Consider the following 19,529-nt stretch of genomic DNA (forward strand, 5'->3'; position numbering starts at 1 on the left):
CTTGACTGCCCTTACTGTAAAGAACCCCTTCCTTTGCTGGTTGTGAAATTTCCTCTCCTCTAACCTTAGGGGATGACCACGTGTCCTGTGTATGGTCCTTGGGGTAAAAAGTTCCCATGAAAGCTCTCTGTATTGACCCCTAATGTATTTGTACATAGTAATCATATCTCCCCTTAGACGCCTCTTTTCTAAAGTAAACATGCCTAAACTGGCTAACCTTTCCTCATAACTTAATGACTCCATACCCTTTATCAATTTTGTCGCCCTTCTCTGAACCCTTTCTAGTTCCAAATTATCTTTTTTATAGAGTGGTGCCCAGAACTGTACTGCATATTCAAGATGAGGTCTTACCAATGATTTATACAGTGGCAAAATTACACTGTCTTCCCTTGCATCTATGCCCCTTTTTATGCATGCCAATACTTTGCTTGCCCTTGCAGCTGCTGCTTGACATTGAGCACTATTGCTAAGTCTACTGTCTAGGAGCACTCCCAAATCCTTTTCCATTATAGATTCTCCTAAATTAATTCCATTTAATTTATAAATTGCGTTCTTGTTTTTGATCCCTGAATGCATAACCTTACATTTATCTGTGTTAAACCTCATATTCCATTTGGCCGCCCAATCCTCCAGTTTTTTTAAGTCCCTCTGTAGAGAAGCTACATCGTGCTCTGATTTTATTACCTTACAGAGTTTAGTGTCATCTGCAAAAATAGAAACTTTACTCTCTAAACCATCACCAAGGTCATTAATAAATATATTAAAAAGGAGTGGTCCCAGCACGGAACCTTGAGGTACTCCACTTAAGACTTTTGACCAATTAGAAAATGTTCCATTTATCACAACTCTCTGTTCCCTAATCTCTAACCAGTTTTCAATCCAAGTACAAATTTTGATTCCTAGACCCAGTTCCCTTATTTTGTAAACCAACCTCTTGTGTGGCACTGTATCAAAGGCCTTTGCAAAATCTAAGTAAACCACATCTACTGTCCTGCCCTGGTCTAAGTTCCCACTAACTTCCTCGTAGAAACTAATTAGATTAGTTTGACATGACCTATCCCTCACAAATCCATGTTGATTCCCACTAATAATTTTATTGCGTACCAAGTAATCCTGAATACTGTCCCTTAAAATAACTTCCAGTAGTTTCCCCACTATTGATGTCAGGCTTACAGGTCTATAATTCTCTGGTTGTGATCTCGTCCCCTTTTTAAACAACGGCACCACATCTGCTATTCGCCAATCCCTTGGTACTGAGCCTGATGAGATTGAATCTCTGAAAATTAAGAGTAGCGGTCTAGCTATTTCCGAGTTTAACTTCATAAGGACCCTTGGGTGTATGCCATCTGGACCTGGAGCTTTATTTATCTTAATATTCTTCAGTCGCCTTTGGACTTCTTCCTCTGACAACCAAGTATTAATTAATGGCATGGTTTCATTTCCATTTTTATGTATTACTCCTGCCATTTGTCCCTCTCTGGTAAATACTAAAGAAAAGAACATGTTTAATACCTCTGCTTTTTCCTTAGTATCATTTATCAATTCACCCATCTCACTTCTTAGGGGTCCTATATTATCTTTTTTAATCCTTTTGCCATTTATATACTTAAAAAACTTATAGATTTAATACAGATTGTTTTATTTGTTTTTTTTATTTATAAAACTCTAAGGGCTAGATTTACTAAGCTGCGGGTCTGAAAAAGTGGGGATGTTGCCTATAGCAACCAATCAGATTCTAGCTTTCATTTATTTAGTACCTTCTACAAAATGACAGCTAAAATCTGATTGGTTGCTATAGGCAACATCCCCACTTTTTCAAACCCGCAGCTTAGTAAATCTAGGCCCAAGTGTTCTTGATGATGAACAACTATTCACTTTACTTTTAGCCTGAATTTCGTGCGGTGCGTCCAGTAATAAACATGGGATATAACAATTTAAATTTATAGCACCTACTATAACGAGGGAAGCAGTGACTATAGATTTAAAAATAGTCCCAATCAAATGAGATTAGGCTGTCAACGAAATCTGAATAAAAACTAGGTTAATGACTATGAAAAATTTACATTTTTAAGTTGAATAATTGAATTTATTTATCCTTCTAGTACTAATTGGTAATATTAATAATAATATGTATTTAATAATGTATAAATAAATGTTTGGCCAACCCCTGAAACACTGACAAAAATTAACATAGGATTGGGAGTATTTGAATATCTACAGTCATTGTTACAATTGTCGTAAAACGAGATACCAAACACAGGAAAAATGGGGCTCCAAGCCTTATAGTAGTCCTAGGCTTTACACCCAAGGCCCGGCGCTCCCATTAGGCAAGGTTAGGCACTTGCCTAGGGCGCCGGGCTCTGGAGGGCACCTGGAGGGCGCCACAGTATTCTAAAATAGTTTAAAACTGTGCGGCGACCGCTGACCATACCTGTCACGGCCGCTGCACAGCATCAGATGCACGGGGAGGGGGGGAAGAGGCTATTTTGTCACCACCGCCGCCTCTCTGCTCCGTCTCCTCCCCTCCACTTACTAGTGTCAGTGAGTGGAGGGGAGGAGACGGAGCAGAGAGGCGGCAGTGGTGAGACAAGGTAAGGAGAGGAGGGAAGAGGGCGGCGATTTTTGCGGGGGGGGGGGGGGGGGGGGCGCCGCTTTTTTTAAAAATGCCTAGGGCGCCGTGGACCCTAGCACCGGCCCTGCCCCCACCAATGAAAATTTTCGTTCCTACACCCTTGCCCTAGGATAAACTTGAAGCATCAACACTTGGGCAAGAACTGCCAAATAGGGTAAGACAGCTGAAGTGAACCAAAACAAGAGGTTGTCTGTGATTGAAGTTACCAAATATTAAATAATAAATTCGATTTTTATTTAATGCACCTTCATAGTCTAGTGCTGGTAGTGGCTTTTTCAGGGGACCAACGGTGTTTAGCTCTCAAAAATGACTGCTACTAATCTAGGCTATGGGTGTTGATAGTTTTTGGAGTGTGGAACATTTTTTTTTTAAAAAATATTATTTATTTATTAAATAAAACTTTAACCCGCCAGTCATCATCACTGGCGTCTCTCTAGAATATTTTACTACAACTAACGTATTTTACACAGTATGCTGAGTTGCACATATATTTAAGTATGCGCAGCTCTGCATATCTCTGTAATTCTTTTGGGAAGCATTTTACGTCTGCATTTTTTACATAAAGTGTGTCCAGTTCTAGACCAGGATCTAAACGCTTCCTTGTCCTCATAAATCAGGACAGCTGAAGCAGGATTATGTGTTAAAGCTTGACCTCACCCTTTCTTACGTGACAGTGACTGCTGTTGACATATACAGGGTAGTTGACAAGCTAGTCCAAACTAGAAAAAAATTGTTATGTAGTCCGTTTCTTCAACTAAGCACTACAATGACTATCAGGTTCTTCCCTGAAGGTAGCATTTATTCTGGTTGTTGTGTGCACTGGTACCATTGTTAAATCTTTGTTATGGCTTTGTAAACAGTGGGTTGTAGTACAAAACTTGTTTTTTATTTTGGATCATTGTCCTTTTTCTTTGCAAAACTGGTGTTTATTACTGAATAATAAACTAATTATAAACAATATTTTAGTATTTTCTGTACAAGTGGCTTATACCCTAACAGTCCTCTGTTTATAATGCTTGTATTTAGGGCCGGCGGTAGCATTTCCAGCTCCCCATTGCTTGCAACTTACGCATACACAGTGATGCCCTTCACCGAGACGCCGTGGATAAGGGAGAAGGTCCTGCGCCACAAAAAATATATTTTTTCGTCACAGGCTGCCGTAGCACTCTGCCCTACTGCCACATTTACCGTGTTCTGCCAGCACTGCTTGTAGACTACAGTATTTTAAATACAATGTATTGTATGTTATGGAATTTAGACTGCAAGCTCCTATGGTGCAGGGACTGATGTGGGTGAATTCTCTGTACAGTGCTGCAGAATTAGTGGCACTATATAAATAGCTGATGATGATGAACAATTGAAAACTGTACCAGGGGTTCTTTAAAGTCAAGATTTATGGAGTGATTTACTAAAGGTGTAATGTTCCTCTAGCTTGTTACATTCATCACCATCTGTGCTATCAAGCATGTGGGAAAGCACATACATAACAAGCTGGCATAAAGTTACACCTCTGGCAAATCACTCATCACATCTGTTTCAGTTTAGGAACCCATGACACCGTTTTAAATTATCAATGCATTTGTTAAAAAATTACTCTACACTTAAAAAGATTATTATTTTACAATAACAGTATGTTAAAACTAAGTAAACATCCATTTTATGTATGAAGTTCAGTCTTAGTTACAATAGCCCCTATGGAAGTCATCCAGGTGAGTCTGAACCATGGAAAACGAGTATTTCTAGTCAGTTTTGTAGGGTCAATAAACGTCATTTATGAATGACATAGTCAATCTATTTTTGTTATTCACTACCTACAGGAGAACGCACATAAGCAGATCACTTCTGGTTTATAGTTTGCAAGCATGTTTTTTTTTAATCACTTATAGATGTCCTTTCACTTTTTTAAGTGAGATGACATTCCTGCTGTTACAGTTTACCCCCACACCTAGTAAAGGCTTGGCGACGCGTCACCACCAATTGCTTTCCTGCAGAGTGTGTATGTGTATATGTATGCAGCAGGACTGCCTCCCGACCACGTCAGTATGGTGTGTGAAGGCGTGACTGCCGGTATGAGCTGAGAGGGAGGAACGGCCGTCTTATGGGAGTCTGGGACAGACACATCCTGTATGGGAATATGACAGAGGGCATAGTGTGGGCATAGTCTGTACAGGCATAATTGACTGATCAGAGAGGCAATTTCCAATGTGCCAACCATGAAGCTAATCGGAAGAGCTGGTCGAGAGAGTGCCACGTTGCCTCTCAGGTATGGTGGGTCTTAACTATATCTTAAACATTAGAGGAAAAAGTTATGTAGATACGTTCTGTTGGTTTTTTTTTTCACATAGAAGTTTATTGCAAAAAATATAAGCAGACTTTATTGTCTGCTTCTCGAATCTTAAAATCCAACTTATTTTAGAAACCAAATATTCTAAATCATGTTTGTTCCCATGCTTATGAAGCCTACAACCTAAGGGAAGTAGGGAACATATCTTGAGAAATATTAGGACTTGTTTGCCCAATTCTTTATTTATGAAAAGACCATATGATGTGATTGACATGAATCCAGCAAGAGTATCTATTAGTATTTTTGTGTATGTGAATTGTTTGTGTCTGTGTCTACTGTGTATATATGTTGATGTGCGTGTATGTTGTGTATGTATTTGATTTGAATGTATTTTCTGTAATTCAACCGATTTGAATGTATTTTCTGTAATTCAACCTTTTCTGTTTTTACTCCAAAGTGTAATTCATTTTGTAATTTAATTTTGTTTTACACCTCAGTTGTAGTTATTATTAATAGTTAGCTTGTGTTTAAAATTAAACACCACTATTTCTGTAGGTCTAAGAAGGTCTCCTATGCAGAGCTGCCAACTGATGAAAATATTTTTTATTGACCACTTTATAAAAATGTCTTAAAACTCAGCATGTTTTGCTAATATTGTGAATGGAATTTGAAAATGTTAGCCCCTAGAAAACAAATGATCATGGATTGGAATCAAGTGATTCATTACTATATACATACACCGTCATTAGCGTGGGCAATTCTGTTTGTGGGTTAATTAAACCAAAAGAATGTTTTCTTTTCTTTGATCTTACTGTGATATGCAAAAATTGTACAGATTATTTTTTTTTACTGACTATAAGTACACACTACAGGTTTTTCATCCAATAATCGCCTCAACCAGCTGACATAGGACAGCTCGTTCGAAAGTCGGGTCAGTGTGTGTAGTGACACAATAGTCGAAAGTCTTCCCAAATGGTCGATTGTTGCCTCACTTAGTTGGCCGTACCGTTCAATATTTTCATTCCAATCACTTTTCCACTGTGTGGTGTGTATAAATTTGTGATTTAAGATGCCTGTACCTGTCCTATGTGGTGTGGTGTCCATACATCACTGACTTGTTAATTAGATTATTGTAACGGAATAGCAATAGCAGTAGTCAATTGCATTGATGCATCTGCCGTCTAGCATATGGCAGCCAGTTTAATAAACTGTAGTGTTAAACAATACACATAAAAATGTTGTTTTGGTATATGTCTGCCTTCTTAATTGGGTCCCTGTACCTATTCTTTCTCCTTCTTTCTCTTTGATTCCGTACCTGCAGTCTTCTTGCCACAGCAAACAAGAAATGTGCAGTTGCTTGTTGTTCTACTGTATCCATTGTAGGGAAAAAAGTATGAATGAATGAATGCCCCTTTATGCTTTGGTATATCGTTACATGGCTCGCAAATGTCGCTTCAGTGTGCACGAAATTAAAATGTTGTTCATGACAACATGGCTGTAAAAAGTTGCTACCGATACGGGTGCTCTTCCCTTTATTGTCTAAAACGAGGCTAGTGTGTATGCAGTCTATAGACTGAACGATAGGACCATCGATCGGATGTTAAATTGATCGACATAAAAAGTTGGTGGAAAATTAGGCAGTGTGTACTTAGCTTAAGTGTAAAGGTCGTTGGCAAACTTGCATATGAGAATCAACTAATCTCTGTAAGAGTTGTTGTTATTTATTGCTATGTTCTAACTAGAGGTGGGCGGGCTCGGTTCCCCGAGATCCGAATTTAGCCTATCCGAGTACGCTCGGTACTCTCTCGCCCATTCGGATTCGAAATCGAGGCAAAACGTCATCGTGACGTATTCGTATTTCTGAGCTCGGTTCTCGCGAGATTTGAAAAGCTTAAATACCAGCCTCCACAGCAATCCATCGCCATTTGACAGAGGGAGAAAGCAGGGTAAGGTCGCACGGGCTATATCAGCGCAGGGACAGAGCAGTAATTGGACACATTATTGTTTGTATGCAATACCATTGTAATCTTAATACCAGTTGTTACAGCAGTAAGAGGAGGATAGAGGAGGGTTGTTTGGTGCAGTTTCTGGCTCTCCAAGTGCTTTTGGGGTGTCCCCCATTCTTTTGCATTAATATTTCTGGCTGTCAAAAGTCATATTTGTCAGCAGTATCTAAAACAATTTGTAGCACTACAAGTGCTTTGGCCTCATAATGGATTCAAAGCAGTCCACCTATGAGCAGAATCAGCAACCAGGTTCTGTCACCAGTGCTGATGGTTGTTTTCCCAGTACATCATCTGGGCAAGGCGATGTCAAACTACACAGTCTTTTGAAATCAGTCAAAAAAACACACACCCCAAAAAAATTTACCGTGTTGAAGCGAAAAAGAAGTGTAACTGAGGAAAAGTTAACTGCCGATAAAAAAAAAAAAAAATTGCCAACATGCCAATCTACACACGCAGTGGCAAAGAGAGAATGAGGCCTTCACCTTTGTCTATTAGTGGCAGATCAAAAAATGTCACCGAGCCTACAAGTGGTGCACAACTACTGTTACTCGTCAAAGCCGAGCTGCAAGATAACAGTAAGGCATTAGAGGATAATGTTTTCTCTGAATCACAAATGACACCAATCCCTGTGGAGAGTCCATCCAACAGTGGGATGTCTAATCGTGAGCATTCTGTTAGTGTACCCATAAAGAGGGACCCTTTCAGCAGTTCTGCTGATGTGTGCCTGAACAGCCCGAGTGTAGCCGGTGATACACAAATTGAGGATGCCACTTTGGAAATAGAAGAGGATGAGGGGGAGATTTGTGTAGGCGATGAGGGCACTAATGATGATGTTGATGATTATGATGCAGACAGATACCAAATTGCCTTTCTCAATTTATATTTATATTCTAGACTCTATACTGGCTGAATAGTTTTCTATTTTACTCCTAGTGTAGAGGGGGTCTGATGCAGACAGATACCAAACTACCTTGGTCCATTTATTTTTACTTTCTAATTCTACAGTCTATGCAGGCTGCTTTTTTTCTATTCAACTACAAGTGGAGGGTGTAATATACACCCAAAGACTATGGCTACATTGCCAATAATCAAAAATGGAGGGGGAAGACAACCAGGTTTGTCTGTATAATTTGCAGGCAAGTGTTAGAATTAAGGACGGTCTACCAGGGATTAAACTGTATTTTTCATAATTTATTATCTTTAGAATTACCTCACTTATCCAAGAAACTGATGGAGCACTAAATTAGGTTATTTTAGATTAAAAAAAATTGTATTTTTTTAAAAAATAGCAAAACAAATCCAAAACCAAAACACGCAAGGGCGGTTTGGCAAAACCAAAACATGACGGTAATCCAGATCCAAAACCAAAACACGGGGTCAGTGAGTATCTCTATTTCTAACATATAATCTAGCAATGTACTAGAGGGGATCATGATATAAATAACACTATTATTATTTTATTTATAAAGTGCTAGCTTATTATACAACGATGTACATTACTGGGATCATGATACCAATAAATAGCGTACTATGACATGAAATAGGAGCTAAAAATGGTCCTTAGAGGAGTGTGGGAAAATTGATACATAAGTTAGCAATATACCAATTGTTGCTGGTTGTGGGAAAGTGTGTGTGGCTTCTGTAATGCAGAAGGATTATCAGCTACCAATCCTAAATCAGCCTTCTGTTCCCTGGTATTTCTGGATAGCTTGTTAGTCTATTCAACAGGAATTGGACTATATAATATGCCTAAGGGTGCAAGACCAGATTGTTTGAGGACAACTTTTAACCTCCGCTGTGCTATTTTAGGCCATAGACTGTTAATGTGCATGGGTTTTTTTTTTTTTTTTTATAAAGCCTTGAAAAATTGGAAGCTGAACTTAATAAAATTTGGTGTGTACAATCTAGAAAACCACACCATTCGTATCAGTTTGACTGTCAATAATATATATGAAGGTTTTAAGTATTAAGAATGTAATGTTAAAAAGTATAACCTAACCCAATGTAAGAGTACATTGTGGCTCAAGTGAACAGAAGACATTTTTCCAGCGAAAACGAGATTGAAAAGGTGATGCAAGCGACCCAGCAACACTTTTTTAAACAGTTAATAAATGGACAACAGATGAATTGCATAAGGTTTTCTGTTTTTCCAATAAGCTGCAGTAAACCAAATTGATGATTCTTTTATAAATAGGTAAATAGTGGTGATGTGTTTTTAGGCAGAAAAAAGTTGAAACCATTCAAACCTTTATAAATAGAGCTTCAAATCCACATGTTGTATGGCACCCAACTCATTTAGAATATTCAGTCTACTCCAAATGATTGTTCAGAAATGTGTTCAAGTTTGTTCTTTCTGATCGATCATTACTTGAAAACAACTTTACTGTGCTCAATATGTGGGCAAATACTACATCATAATTGTAGAAATTAGGATGTATCATAGCCTTAATGTTTTCTCAGTAATCTATAGATTCCTAAAGTTGTGTCTTGTAAAGTTTAACATATAAAAATTTAATCGTGTCTGGAACCTAATTTATGTTTAAAGTGTGTACATATTTTCATAGTATATCTCCAGATTCTGCTTTGGGCTCTTCCCGACTGAAGAAGAGTAAAAAACGACTTGCAGAGGTGAAGTCATTTAGTCTTGATGAACCTCTTCAAAGTGATGTTGGAGAGAAAGCTGAGAGAACTGGAACCTTGGTCAGGTGAGAGCGGGTAGATATTAAACATATATAGCTAAAAAGAGTAAGTCCGTAAGAAAAGGAGACGTAAATACACATATGTCCATTAGTAAATTTCTTGATGGTTAAATCTCTTACTGCTTCCAGTTCAGACCCAGAGGTCTGAGAACTGTTGGGACTATTGTTTTAATATATGGCGATAGGCCTGATTTTTTTATCTCCTGTCATTTCAGAAAATCGCCTGTTTTTGTAATTTGTTATTAAACTCTCTCTGAGGCTGTTAACTGATGGCTGCCTCGGCGTTACTTCGCTGAGCCAGTATGAGATATACTTTCTGTTTCACTAATTAAAAAAAAAAAAAGTAATCATAAAAATTCTTAAAAATATTTCTTTTTGATAAAATATATTGTCCATTGAAAAAATGCTGTCATCCTGAGTACTTGTAGTAACGATTATCCTTGTTAAAGATTTTTAATTGGAAGTTATTGCCAGCAAGACCCTGCAATGCTTACTGCCGGAGGGTTTCCGGACAGTGATAGCACAGATATTGCCATCAGTGACCCCTTGATGTACAGGATATCTCTGGCAAAAACACCCGTCTTCAGCCTATAATAAATAGACCCATATATTCTAGTTGAGATAATGGAGAAATAGTATGTGGCATTGGAAGTTCCAGCAGACAGTGTTCACCAAGGACTCCCTTAATGTGTTTTCTTATTAAAAGCACTTACAGTGTTAATAAGCAATTACATTTCCCAATGCACAGAGGGAGCCAGAGGTGGGGATTCCCAACATACCATCAACTTTGTCCAGTACTAGTGACCAGAATGCTTGACCGCCTGGCATGACCTCAATAGATGATAAAATGAGACATTTGGAATCCACTCTCAGGCTTTGTCTTTGTTTATAGAGGGGAGAACAAATTCACTGCGTAATAATAGAGTTTGTATACTTGTCTGTCTCACTTTGATTTGGATCTCTCTTCAAAATAAGTATCACTTCCTCTTCTCATACGTCCATTAACTCCTCTGCATTATAATTTCCCTTCCAGATCAAAAACATATGACACCCCTTCATTAAGGCCATCAGATAATGATCCCTCAGTAGACAGACGCCGATCTATCACCAGCAATGTAAGAATAGTGTGCTTGGAATATGGCGATTGGCTTTAGAGTGAAAAATAAAAACATTGTTTTCTTCTTATATACATGTAAATTACCCTATTTTCTCCTCTTTTTTATATATTCTCCCACTTCTAACAATGCATTGTCTATCTTTTTTACGTATTTTGATTTTCAACTTTTTACTTGCCATTTGTTTTTTCTGCTACTGCTAATGTTGTTTTTATTTAATTTTGCCTCCTATGTGCTTCCTTTTTATCATTTTCATTTGATCAAATTCTGTTCTTTTAATTGTTCATTTGTGCTCTGTATCTTACAGCTACCAAAACACAACATTGCATTTCACAAGATATTTCAAGATGTTCCTGAAGACGAGGAGCTTAAAGATAGTAAGCAAACATTATGATCCTTGATTCCTTTTGAAATGTGAATGCCATTATCTAGATGCTTACTCACTGGCACTTCAAAACTGTTGGTCTTTTCTTATTTAACTTCTATAAACTAAAATGTTTACCCTACACCTGCAGGTTTTACTTGTGCCCTCCAGAGAGAGGTCCTCTACCAGGGCCGTCTCTATATCTCCCACAACCACTTGGGATTCTATTGCAACATGCTTCGTAAGGAGATAAAGGTGAGTTGGTATGAAGACTGCTTGGGTGGGTGAAAGAATGTTTCTACTGTTAATTTACGGTTTTTTTCACTGAAATTTCTTAAAACAGATAGCGAAAGCGCTAACTAGGCTAACAGTGTGCATTGCATATTATTCAACAAACCGCTTGGTTTGTCCATAAATAACTTGCCACTATGCAAGGCCTGGCCAACCTGTGGCTCTCCAGGTGTTGTGAAACTACAATCCCCAGCATGCTTTTCAAGCAGTGGTAATCATAAAAAACGATTATCACAACAACGACAACCAGGATACTTACCAAAGAAACACTGATTAGAAAAAAAAACCTGCATTAATATAAACAGACTTGCCTACAAAACGACGCTACACATTGCTGTTTGCTGGATGATGCTGACCGCAAGTAATTCCGAACACAGACCTCTCCGGCACTTGAGTTTGACGTCACTGAACAGTGCGACTTGGATAATTGTTCATTTAAAGCGGCAATGTCGGGACTCCGCAGGTTAAGTGTTGAATTCAACTCTTAAACAGTTATCCAAGTCGCACTGTTCAGTGACGTCAAACTCAAGTGCCGGAGAGGTCTGTGTTCGGAATTACTTGCGGTCAGCATCATCCAGCCATCGAAAATGTGCAGCGTCTCTTTGTAGGTAAGTCTGTTTATAATGATGTAGATTTTTTTTCTTCTGTTCGGTGTTTCTTTGTAGGTATCCCGTTTGTCGGGGTTGTGGTACTCGGAAAAACGTACCTAACCCCTTTGCAAGTAAAAACCCAGCTGATAGCTGGAAAAACATGCTGGATTTTTTTGTGCCTGGAGTAGCCGCCATAATTGAAGCCAGCCGCGTGCAGGCGATCAAGCTCTTTCGGTTCTTGGAAGAACTGGATCTCTGCTGGAGAGCCACAGATTGATCAGGCCTGCACTATGGTCTATACCAATTTACCCCATGATCAAACATCTACAAAATTGTCTCTGCATATGCAACATGTGATCGTCCACCCCACTTCATGAACTATACATGTCCTGAAATTAGGGGGGACCACAAAATAGAGCCGCTTGAGGGATCATTAGCCACACCAGGAGAAGAGGAGTGGAAACAAAGGCAGGGAGTAAGCCAGGGGGAGACACTGCTCACGGGGCACCATGGAGGGGGCACATGGATGGAGGGAGGTAGGAGTCTGCAGTCAGACATCAGCCATGGGGCCCAGACCTGATCAAAGACATAACCCCTGTAGTGAAGATAGTAAGTAATCTCCTCCATGGCTGAGACATGGGAGATCTGGTGTCGGAGTGCAGAGACAGATGGGGAGGGGGGGGGGGGGGTGGGGTTGTTTCTAACTCAAAGCTATTAGGATTTTGGCAGCTGCCAGGATGTGCGCAGTCAGGTTATTTGGAGAGGAAAGTGCAACCTCGAGAAAGAGAGTATAAAGGCGAGATATCATGCCTTTAGCTAGAGGGTACTGTTTGCAAATGAGTTTGGAAGGGGTAAGAATTCGGAGTACATGAGTCGGTGGAGGGAGTTGAGGAAGTGGCGGACTTTGAAAAATTCGAAGGACTTTAGTATCTGGAATTGAGATATCTGTTGGGGTTCTGCTAGGGTCAGCCAGTGGCTTTGGTTTGAAAAGTCTATAGGGAATTTAAAACCTGCTTGGGTCCAGTTATGGCACCTCGTAGTGGAGGAGCCGGGTGGGGGGTGGACAGACAATGGGGAGATTGCTGACGTGAGTTTGAAAGAGTGGGTGTCCTAGATTTTGGTGTCCAGTTTGAGAGTAGGAAGTAGTTTAGTTTGGGTGGATAGACCCCACAGGGGGGTGAGGTCAGGAAGGTTAACATAGGCAGATTCTTTATCAAGCTAGGCGGTAGAGTCCGGGGGAGCTTAAGAGGCAACAATGTTGGAGAAACGGCTAGATAATAGAGTTTGACATCAGGTAGGCCCCTGCCACCCATGGGGATCGATCTCTTTAAAACATTGGCTGAGATTCGTGGAGGTCTATGATTCCATATAAAACGAATGAGGGCCTGTTGGATATCACGGAAGAGGGATGCCGGTACAGCTACAGGAAGGGTCTGGAAAAGATAGAGCCATTTGGTAAGGATATTCATTTTCACAGTGATGATCCTGCCCAACCACGAAATGATAAGGCGATTCCAGAAGTTCAGATCAACCTGCATCCGGGAAAACAGAGGAGGGAAATTTTCATGGGACAGAAGGTATTATCAGATAGTCAGGTAGACCCCCTAGGTATTTGATTCATCGAGTCTGCCATCTGAAATTGTAATTGGACTGAAGGACCTCTGTTTCCTGTGGGGGGGGGGACATGGAGCAACATGGCCTCTGACTTTGAGTAGTTGATCTTATATCCAGAAACAACACTACAGTTCTGAAGTACATTGTAGAGATTGGGGAGGAAGATCACTGGATGGGTGAATGAGAGTAAGGCGTCATCCTCAAAAAGAGAAATGTTGGGGTTAGTGCTGCCCACCTGCACACCTCGTATGTCTTGGTTGGATCTAATTTGAGAAGCCAGCGGCTCGAATATTAGTGCAAATATTAATGGGTATAGGGGGCAGCCATTTCGTATGCCATTATTGATGATGACCAGGTCAGAGGCTGTACCGTTAATCAAGATCTTGGCAGAGGGGGTGTTAAACAATGCTAAAACACCAGCGAGTAACTCGCCCGCAAAGTCAAAGGCCTCAAGGGCCGCTTTCATGAAGGTTCAGGAGATTCTATCAAACGCCTTCTGGCATCTAGAGAGAGCATGATAGTGGAGGATCTCCTGGAGTTAGCGATGTGTATAAGATCATTTGCCCATCTGGTATTATCCCTCATCTGTCATTCCGATATAAAACTCACCTGGTCGTAATTAATCAGAAAGTGAAGAAAGGTGTTTAAAATTTACACCAAAATCTTAGCCAATCATTTGATGTCTAGGTTAAGTAGGGAGATGGCCTGGTAGCTAGCACAATTAAGCAGGTCCTTGCCCTCCTTAGGGATCCCCACGATCCAGGCTTCCAGAATTTTAGGGGGAAAGTTCACCCTGGAGAACACTATTGTACAAGGAGAGCAGGTGGGGAGCAAGCATACTCGAGAACTTCTTATAATATGTAGACATAAAACTATCAGGGCCAGGGGACTTGCCAAGTTTTTGCGCTTTTATATTTGTGTTCTATTTGTTCAATGGAGATTTCGTCATTAAGTGTGAGAGAGCGTTACAGGATAGTTTAGGGAGTCTGGACTTGGCAAGAAAGTCAGTTATCAGTGTGGTGGAGATGAACGCATGGAAGGAGAAGAAGAGGCCGGCTGATTATATAGATTAGTGTAGTAGTTTTGAAATGCAACTCTAATAGCCGCCGGGTCGTGGGTCAGTTGATTACGGGAATCGCAGATCGAAATAATGTTCTTGTGAGTCCTGACCACATGGATTCATGAGGCGAGGATTCTGTCTGCCTTGTCCCCCCTCATAGAATGTTTGCTAAAGCCATTTAAGGCGTTTGGTCACCTGTCTGGAGAGAAGAAGATAAAATACGGACTTGGCAGTATGTTTCGCTTCTAATTGTTGAAGCTTGGTGAAAGCTCATTAATTTTAGGGAGATATTCCTTTTTCGCCCAAGTGGCCATGCTGATCAAGTGTCCCCTCAGGACCACTCTGTGCGCTAACCAAAGGGTGGATTTGGAAATATCCGGGTGGTTGTTGAGATCGAAATACTCCTCCAGGCATGTGCGGAGCTGAGTTAGGAAATCTACATTGTGGAGAAGAGACTCGTTGAGGCGCCACATCATTGGGCGGGGGCGGGCCAGAAGACCAGATAGGACTAGACCAGATAGGTCAGCAGAAATAGGAGCATGGTCTGACCAAACTAAAGGTGGATCCGGGCCGATTTAGAGGTTCAAAGCGAAATCATGGCTGAGCAGGATCATGTCAATACTAGAGTACGAATTACGGGGTGCTGAGAAAAAAGTGTAGTCGCGAGTAGATGGTTCCTTTACTCTCCATGAGTTGTAGAGGCACTGGGCTTTCATAAGACTGAGGAAGGATTTGGAATGTCGTGGTTCTGATGGAGCAGGGGCCAGGGGCTATAGGGGTAGAACGAACATGGTGCTTTTCAAGACATTATTGAAGTCTCCAGTTACAATGAATTCCATGTGGCGAAGTCGTGAAAGGAGAGAATCCAGTTTAGCAAAGAAGAGGTATTGGTGTTGGTTAGGGGCATATATGTTAACCAGTGTGCCCACCAAGATAAGATAATGGCCATCTTTGTCAACAAGGGAATCTAAAAGTTCAAAAGCAAGATGGCGAGCAAAAAGGATCATGACGCCACGCTTTTTGACAGAGTGGTCCCACGCATGGAAGGTGTCTGGATACAATTTGGAGTTGGAGCACCGTTCAGGGTGGAAGGAATGCAAAAATGTGTCTCCTGCAGAAAGACCAGGTCGCCTATGTGGAGCCTGAGAGTTGCAAAAAGTTTACCACGCTTTTGGGGACTATTTAGCCCCTTCACATTTAAGGAGAGAAGCCTGAGACCCATGAGCGGTGAACAGTGATGAGGTTGGAGTAGAGACTAGTGTAAATGTGTAAGGGGGGGATGTGGAAGGACAGAAATAGTGTGGCATGTGTAGCAGATGTGAGCAGGTGAATGAGCGGAGGTATTAAGAGAGAAATTGTTTTGTGGTTTCTGGGAGAGGGAGGGGGACCAGGGAGGGGAGTTGGGTAGGATGGCCGGTGAGGTAGGTCAGCTAAAGGGTCAGCTAAAGGGCCAAGAGCCCTAGAGGGCCACGGCGAGGCATCCAGGGGGAGCATCGGTATTAAATGAGGGGGGGCTATAGCGAGCTCCTCTTGGGGTACCTGAAGCAGCAGAATAAGAAAGAGGTAATGGTTATTGGGAGAGAGCGGAGCAATTGGACGGGGTGGGGTGGGGCTTTAAGGTGCAGTCCTTAGGGAGAGAAAGGCATACATAAAACAACATTGTAAACTCTGAGCAGGTCAAATTAACATAAAATAGAGCGGTATGTGATGTTAAATGGTAAATAGGCTTGCCACCATGTGTCACCCTCTGGGAAAGGGGCTGAAAATGCAGCACGTAGGCATAACGGGATCAAATGTGATCTAACAAGACTGCCCGATTGGCATTGAAAATAGAATAGGATGGCACAGGGGGCAGCCAATCATAGGGACCTTATCATGGTCCTGCTAGTAGGTAACTAGGCATGTATAGGAAAAACAGAACAAAAGTCAATCTGAATGCACTTGTATAAGACAGAAATAGTAAAACCGTTTAAATCAAAGCAACCCTAGGAGGGACACCAAAAATGTGTTGTACAAGTATAAAAAGTCAAGTGGCAATCAAAATAGAGAACGAACTCAGCCACAGGTGAGGTAGGATGGAACAGAGAGCACCAAATCAAACAGTGCATTATGAGGAAGAAAACAGGGCCCGGGGGGTGATACCTCGGAAACAGCGAACGTCCTCTAGAGGACAGTACTGGGAGGAGTTACAAAACAGAGAAAAAACCTGGTGAACGTCAAGTCCCGTAAGCAGAGGCGAGTGAGGCGGATATAACCGGGATGGTGGTCCACTCGGATCTAGGAGGCTGTCATGTAGGTGGCCTTGATAATCTTTGGAGAAGTGTAGGCGGGACTTCAGGCGCAATTTCTTCAATAGTGGTACCCAACTTGAGGAGCCAAGCGTGTGCTTCAGGGAGAGTCTTGGCGATGAACATTTTCCCTTGATGTCAGACTGGAAAATGGAACAGGAAGCCCCACCGGTACTTAATGTCCTTCTGATGAAGCAAAGTGGTGACAGGTTTAAAGTCCCTACCTTTGGCCAGGGTAATCGGGGATTACCCTGGAGGTGCCTGCGCTACCAACCCCCTCTCCCAACGTTCAGAAGCCCTACTAGGAGCCAGGCACAGTAGGCGCAGGCTGTGCACCTCCTCCTTTGCTGACAGCCAGCCAACTGCAGCCACTGCGTGAGGAGGGATGGCAGCAGGTAGGTGTACCCTCACCTATCACAGTGCTGGGTGAGGGGTGGGGTAGAAATCGGTGTGTCCCCTAAGCAGGCTGCCTCTTACCAGGATCAGCCATTGAGTTAATTTAAAAAAAAATAAACAGAAAAACAAACAAAACTATTTTTGCTTAGGGGACTGGGTCAGAGTTATCCAGCTGGACGCCTGCCAATCCAGTTCTGGACCCTGGGGAGAAGTGTTCACTTCCTCCTAGGTGGTCTCTCACTCCTTTGTGTGCAGACACAATAGGCAGACATTTTATAGCTCCAGTTTCTCCCTTTTTCTGTCCTGTGTCCTGTAAGGCAACATGTTGAGGGTGGTTGTTTCAAAGGGTTTTGTCTTTTAGACTTTGGGGCTGTTTGGCTGTATTGCAGGCCCACTCTCTGTACTAGATTTGTGTGCTGCTTGTCTTATATACTGTGTTTTTTTCAATGTTTATTTGCCTGTTTATCTGTGTGTTTTGTCTCATCTGTTAACATGTCAGATAGGGGAAAATCCATGCGGGTTAAGGCTGGGGTAACTTCTATGTTGAAGTTCAGCTGTGCCGCCTGTAATGTTAAGTTACCTTCTGGACAGTCAGGTGCGCACGTCTTGTGCGCAGAGTACCAGTCTCAAGATCGCATGCCGTGCACACCAGTAGGTGCTGGTTCTGATGTGGCGAAGCCCGCCTGGGGTCTGTCTCTTTCCAATAGTGTGGTTGAACTTGCTCAATTTTTGTGGTCTAAGTCTGTGCGTGGTCCTTCTTCTAATCCTCCCCGTCCTCTGTGGCGATGAGGTGAATTCTGGTTCGCTAAGTCAAGGTCCAGCTGGACCTGTGGCGGTGGATTCTATTGAACCGGCCTGGGTATAGGGGCTTGCGTCCTCAGTACAGGGTTTGGTTTCGGTCTTATCCTCTTTAGAGTGGATGTTGCAATCTGCTACACCGTCCTTCTTATGTAAGTGCAAGTGGGTGGCAGTACCCCTGCAAGGAAATAAGTCAGATTCAGTCTGTTTTTCCCAGGAGGAGGGCGAATTAGCGGTGGATTTTGACATGGACGCTCCTTCTGTGGTGGAGGAGGTTCATCCTGATCGTCGAGAGTGTGAAGGAATTAATACAGGCGCTGTGTCAGGTACTTGACATTCCTGAGGCAGCTGTCCCTGTCACTACAGAGACTTTGCTTCTGTTGGTGGAGCAAATTTAGATGGCGACTGATATTTTATTTTTAATTTATTGTTTGGAGGAGCTAGCCCTGGATGCAGGACTGATAGGGGCATGAATATCTGCCTCTGCGGTTTCGGCTTGTTGGACTCTCTGACTGATGTTGAGTTTAAAAAGGTTCTTGAGATAATAAATTTTTCCAGGGGGTGTGTTGTTTGGCCATTAGCTTGTCTCCATTATCAGTCAAGCAAAAAGAGGAAAGAGCAGTAGACGCCATGTCTGTTCCTTGGAGGTACCACTTAGTGTACCTTTTCCCACCAGTAGCCATGCTTTCATGGGTGTTTAAGAAAGGTAAAAAGAGAGGGTGTTCCAGTCCTTCTAGTGGCGCCGGATTGGTCTAAGAGAGCCTGGTATACTGACGTGCTCTCCATGGCGGGAGGTCGGTCGTGACATTTGCCGCTACGCCCAGACCTATTATCTCAAGGACCCTTTTGTCATCTAGGTTTGAAACATCTGGCTTTAACGGCGTGGCTGTTGAAGTCATGATAATAAAAGCTAAAGGTTTTTCTGAGCATGTGGTACAAACTATGCTTCGGGCTCGGAAACCAGGTTCAGCTAAAATTTATCATCGAGTCTGGAGGACATATATTGCATGGTGTGAAAAGAAGGGGGGGTATCCTACCTCTTCTTTTCATTTATCCAGGTTACTAATGTTTTGGCAGGATGGGCTCGACATTGCTTTGCGCCTTAGTTTTCTTAAGGGTCAGGTGTCGGCCCTTTCGGTCTTCTTTAAAAGTAGACTCTGTCATGTACACTTTCATTCAGGGGGTGCTCCATATGCAACCTCCATGTGTTCCTCTGGTAGCACCATGGGATTTAAATTTGGTGTTGAATGCTTTACAGCAACCGCCTTTTGAACACTTGAATATGGTGGAATTCAAATTTCTGACCTGGAAGACGATCTTCCTTTTAGCCATCTCTGCAGCAAGAAGAGTTTCAGAGCTTGTAGCTTAATCTTGCAAGTCTCCTCTTGTCTT

At 41.8% G+C, this 19,529-nt stretch overlaps 1 protein-coding gene across 3 annotated transcripts in view; it reads left to right on the forward strand.

Annotated features, from left to right (window-relative positions):
- LOC142147777 (GRAM domain-containing protein 2A-like) overlaps positions 1-19,529 on the forward strand; it is a 71,418-nt gene that overhangs the window by 20,227 nt on the left and 31,662 nt on the right. For 2 of the 3 annotated variants that reach the window (XM_075204744.1, XM_075204742.1), the window contains exons 2-5: positions 9,487-9,627; positions 10,655-10,736; positions 11,044-11,113; positions 11,252-11,355. In XM_075204744.1, coding sequence (XP_075060845.1) covers positions 9,487-9,627; positions 10,655-10,736; positions 11,044-11,113; positions 11,252-11,355 — 397 coding nt within the window. Of the gene's footprint in view, positions 1-4,682; positions 4,896-9,486; positions 9,628-10,654; positions 10,737-11,043; positions 11,114-11,251; positions 11,356-19,529 lie in introns of those variants that run through there. The other variant, XM_075204743.1, reaches the window with a different exon arrangement.

Source organism: Mixophyes fleayi, chromosome 1, assembly GCF_038048845.1.
Source record: "Mixophyes fleayi isolate aMixFle1 chromosome 1, aMixFle1.hap1, whole genome shotgun sequence".
NCBI classification, from domain to species: Eukaryota; Metazoa; Chordata; class Amphibia; order Anura; family Limnodynastidae; genus Mixophyes; species Mixophyes fleayi.